This window comes from Palaemon carinicauda, chromosome 36 (assembly GCF_036898095.1).
Source record: "Palaemon carinicauda isolate YSFRI2023 chromosome 36, ASM3689809v2, whole genome shotgun sequence".
NCBI lineage: Eukaryota > Metazoa > Arthropoda > Malacostraca > Decapoda > Palaemonidae > Palaemon > Palaemon carinicauda.
The window spans coordinates 1426590-1432014 of NC_090760.1; the positions used below are offsets into that span (position 1 = coordinate 1426590).

The 5425-nt window shown below is 38.0% G+C and overlaps 1 protein-coding gene across 1 annotated transcript in view; it reads left to right on the forward strand.

Annotated features, from left to right (window-relative positions):
• The window catches only part of LOC137628325 (uncharacterized), a 7992-nt gene extending 2573 nt beyond the window's left edge, over positions 1 to 5419 (forward strand). The window contains exon 3 of the mRNA XM_068359489.1: positions 3308 to 5419. Coding sequence (XP_068215590.1) covers positions 3308 to 4712 — 1405 coding nt within the window. The 3' untranslated portion in view covers positions 4713 to 5419. The remainder of the gene's footprint in view (positions 1 to 3307) is intronic.
• The last annotated feature ends 6 nt before the right edge of the window (positions 5420 to 5425 follow it).

Sequence of the window (5425 nt, forward strand, 5' to 3'; positions counted from 1 at the left end):
TCCTTTCCTCACTGGGCTATTTTTCCTGTTGGAGCCCTCGGGCTTATAGCTTCCTGCTTTTTCAACTAGGGTTGTAGCTTAGCATTACTACTACTACTACTACTAATAATAATAATAATAACCATTCAGTCATTCGTGGCAATGTAAGACAGTCAAATGGAGGTATCATAAATATTCAGTTAAAGATGCCAATTACCGATAAATTTTCAGTTAAAGATGCCAATAACCGATAAATGTTCAGTTAAAGATGCCAATAACCGATAAATGTTCAGTTAAGGATGCCAATTACCGATAAAGGTTCAGTTAAAGATGCCAATTCCCGATAAATGTTCAGTTAAAGATGCCTATTACCGATAAATGCTCAGTTAAAGACGCCAATTACCGATAAATGTTCAGTTAAAGATGCCAGTTACCCATAAATGTTCAGTTAAAGATGTCAATTACCGATAAATGTTCAGTTAAAGATGACAATTACCGATAAATGTTCAGTTATAGATGCCAATTGCCAATAAATGCTCAGTTAAAGATGCCAATTACCGATAAATGCTCAGTTAAAGATGCCAATTACCGATACATGCTCAGTTAAAGATGCCAATTACCGATAAATGTTCAGTTAAAGATGCCATTTACCGATAAATGTTCAGTTAAAGATGCCATTTACCGATAAATGTTCAGTTAAAGATGCCATTTACCGATAATTATTCAGTTAAAGATGCCAATAACCGATAAATACTCAGTTAAAGATGCCAATTGCCAATAAATGCTCAGTTAAAGATGCCAATTACCAATAAATGCTCAGTTAAAGATGCCAATTACCGATAAATGTTCAGTTAAAGATGCCAATTACCGATAAATGCTCAGTTAAAGATGCCAATTACCGATAGATATTCAGTTAAAAATGCCAATTACCGATAAATGTTCAGTTAAAGATACCAATTACCGATAAATGTTCAGTTAAAGATGCCATTTACCGATAATGTTCAGTTAAAGATGCCATTTACCGATAAATGTTCAGTTAAAGATGCCAATTACCGATAAATGTTCAGTTAAAGATGCCAATTACCGATGAATGTTCAGTTAAAGATGCCATTTACCGATAAATGTTCAGTTAAAGATGCCATTTACCGATAAATGTTCAGTTGAAGATGCCAATTACCGATAAATGTTCAGTTGAAGATGTCAATTACCGATAAATGTTCAGTTAAAGATGCCAATTACCGATAAATGTTCAGTTAAAGTTGCCAATTACCGATAAATGTTCAGTTAAAGTTGCCAATTACCGATGAATGTTCAGTTAAAGATGCCATTTACCGATAAATGTTCAGTTAAAGATGCCAATTACCGATAAATGTTCAGTTAAAGATGCCAATTACCGATGAATGTTCAGTTAAAGATGCCATTTACCGATAAATGTTCAGTTAAAGATGCCATTTACCGATAAATGTTCAGTTAAAGATGCCAATTACCGATACATGTTCAGTTAAAGATGCCAATTACCGATAAATGTTCAGTTAACGACGCCAATTACCGATAAATGCTCAGTTAAAGATGCCAATTACCGATAAATGGTCAGTTAAAGATGCCAATTACCGGGCCCTCCTGGTACTAGCACAGCACCTTATAGATGAAGAAAGTTTGGAAGAGAGATATGCATATTGCATTTTTTTGTATTCCTCATTCTCCGGCTCCAACAACAGATGCTCTCTCTCTCTCTCTCTCTCTCTCTCTCTCTCTCTCTCTCTCCTCTCCTCTCTCGTCTCTCTCTCTCTCTCTCTCTCTCTCTCCCTTATCTCATCCTTTCTCTTCTTTACTTCTCGATGATTATTGGCTTTCAGGATTCGTCCCATAAATTCTCCCGTGATCCCATTTCTCTTCGCATTTACATTCTTTCCTCTGGACATTCTTCTCTCTTTATATTTCCCATTTACTGTTCATCTCCATTTCCCAACATTTCCCAACTTCTCTCCTAAATCCTCCACGTTTCAGGTTAGTTTTCTATCCTTCTGAAAACAGAGAGACATTACATATTTCTCCAGTCTCTAACTGAACGCGAGAGACATTACATCTATTCTCCCGTGTCTAACTCAACGTGCTGTAACCCATAACTTAAAGGGGGCGTTTTCCTGACACGGAACGAATTATTTCCTGGTTCTATAGTTATATGGTTTATTCCAGTGGAGACATAAGAATGGAAAATCATGTCCATTTATACACTAGGCCAAGAAAATACATAGAAAATGAAATAAACAAATAAGGCGAGGCTTAATCATGAAAGAAGTGATTGCCATGTTTCTTGAAGGGGAGGAGGTTATATGAGTGTAAATATAGAAGAAGGAATTGCATTTCAAAGGAAATAAACAAATAAGGTGTGGCTTAATCATGAAAGAAGTGATTGGCATGTTTCTTAAAGGGGGCAGGTTATATGAGTGTATATATAGTAATAGCATTGTATTCCAAAGTTTGGCCGTAGGGGAAAAAGGAAGTCACTATTAATTATAGGGGTGTTAGACAGTACTACATTGGATCCTTTTCTCTAGTTACGGTTCACTTTCCCTTTGCCTACACATACATCGAATAGTCTGGCCTATTCTTTACACATTCTCCTGTCCTCATGCACCTGACAACAATGAGATTACCAAACAATTCTTCTTCGCTCAAGGGGTTAACTACTAAACTGTAATTGTTCAGTGGCCACTTTCCTCTTGGTAAGGGTACAAGAGACTCTTTAACTATGGCAATCAGCTCTTCTAGGAGAAGGACGCTCCAAAATCAAACCATTGTTCTCTAGTCTTGGGTAGTGCCATAGCCTCTGTACCATGCTCTTCCACTGTCTTGGGTTAGAGTTCTCTTGCTTGAGGGTTCACTAATCTATCTTGTTTCTCTTCCTCTTGTTTTGTTAAAGTTTTTTTACAGTTTATATATGAAATATTTGTTTAAATCTTGTTACTGTTCTTAAAATATTTTATTTTTCCTTGTTTCCTTTCCTTACTGGTCTATTTTCCCTGTTAGGACCCCTGGGATTATAGCATCCTGCTTTTCCAACTAGGGTTGTAGCTTAGCAAGTAATAATAATAATAATAATAATAATAATAATAATAATAATAATAATAATAATAATAATAATAATAATAGATTATACCACTTCAAAAAATTAATCATAAATCTACCTCCATATAAGATTCTGTTGTTTTTTAAAATGTATAGTTGGATGTGTATGTATAATACCAATATTCATTGCTATTTCAGATGAATGTTATTCAAATTATTAAAAGTTTTGTTATGATTATTTCTCTCTTTCTTTTTCAAGAGGACTGATAGGTGGAAAAACTGCCGATGAATACGCCTTGAGTAACGAGGATGTACCACACCACACGAAGCCCATTTCAGGCTCTATTGATTCCAGGACTAATTCTAAAAGAAACCAACATGTGGATATTATTTGGAAGCTCAGCAGAGGAGAACAAGGTCCTGTTGCTAATGACTTAGGCACCAAGTTATCAGAGAACTATCTACAAACGAGTATTAGAGATTCTGAAAGAAGAAAACCAAGTCCAGCGTCTAATGATTTTAGAACCAAATATACCAGAAGTCAATTAAGAGAAACAACTGGAAAGTCCAGCCCTGGCGAACAAAGTCGGACTTCTGTAGACTTTAAATCTATTTTACCCAGAAGCCTTTTGGTAAATGCAACCAATAATTCCAGCCCTGGGGAACAAGGTCGGACTTCTGTGGACTTTAACTCTAATTTACCCAAAAGCCTTTTGGTAACTGCAACTGGAAATTCCAGCCCTGGGGAAGAAGGACTGGTTTCTGTAGACTTTAACTCTAATTTATCCAGAAGCCTTTTGGTAAATACAACTGACGATTCCAGCCCTAGAGAACAAGGTCTGGTATCTGTAGACTTTAACTCTATTTTACCCAGAAGCCTTTTGGTAAATGCAACTGATAATTCCAGCCCAGGGGAACAAGGTCAGACTTCTGTAGACTTTAACTCTATTTTACCCAGAAGCCTTTTGGTAAATGCAACTGATAATTCCAGCCCTGGGGAACAAGGTCAGACTTCTGTAGACTTTAACTCTATTTTACCAAAAAGTCTTTTGCTAAATGCAACTAGAAATTCCAACCCTGGGGAACAAGGTCTGGTATCTGTAGACTTTAACTCTATTTTACCCAGAAGCCTTTTGGTAAATGCAACTGGAAATTCCAGCCCTGGTGAACAAGGTCTGACTTCTGTAGACTTTAACTCTGTTTTACCCAGAAGCCTTTTGGTAAATGCAACTGGAAAATCCAGCCCTGGGGAACAAGGTCAGACTTCTGTAGACTTTAACTCTGTTTTACCCAGAAGCCTTTTAGTAAATGCAACTGGGAAGTCTAGCAAAAGGTTGCCAGGTCGATTTCCAAATGATTCAAGAGAAGATCAGCAAAATACAGCTTTTGGTGAGATCACTCTTAATGATACCAGAAGCCAATTACTAAAAGCCATTGCAAATTCCAGTGGAGAGGAGAGAGGTCCTATTTCTAGTAACTCCAGTTCCAGTTTTAATTTGACCAAGAAACAACTAAGTGGCCTTTGGAATTCGAGCAAACAGAAGCAGGATTTAGATACGGGAGATTTTAGTCCCAGTCTGACTAGAAATCCTTTGCTAGACGCCTCCGGACATTCCACCAAAGAGGAACAAGAACCAGTTTCCAGAAACCCCCAGTTCAACTAAAAACCACAAGATAAACATCAGTGGGAATTCCAGGCAAGGAGAGCAAGGACCTATTTCTGAAGACTTCAACATCAATCTAGTAGGAAGCCAGCTACTTGGTGTTGTTTGGAATTCCAGCAGAGGAGACCAGTTACTAGTTTCTGATGTCTTAAGTCACATCCTATCAGGAAGTAAACTACTGAGCGCTACTGGAAATTCCAGCAGAGGGGACCAAGGGCCAGTTTCTGGAGACTCCAGTCCCAAAACAACCCCAAATCAGCTACTAAATGCTATTGGGAATTCCAGCAGAAGGGACCAAGGGCCAGTTTCTGGAGACTCCAGTCCCAAAACAACCCCAAATCAGCTACTAAATGCTATTGGGAATTCCAGCAGAAGGGACCAAGGGTCAGTTTTTGGACACTTCAGTCCCAAAACAACACCAAATCAGCTACTAAAAGCCACTGGAAATTCCAGCAGAAGAGACCAAGGGTCAGATTCTGCAGACTTTAATTCCAAAACAACCCCAAATCAGCTACTAAATGCTTTTGGGAATTCCAGCAGAAGGGACCAAGGGTCAGTTTTTGGACACTTCAGTCCCAAAACAACTCCAAATCAGCTACTAAATGCTTTTGGGAATTCCAGCAGAAGGGAACCAGGATCAGTTTCTGAAGACTCTAGCCCAAATCTAAACAGACTCCAGCTACAAAACGCTAGCATAGCGTCCAGCAGTGCTA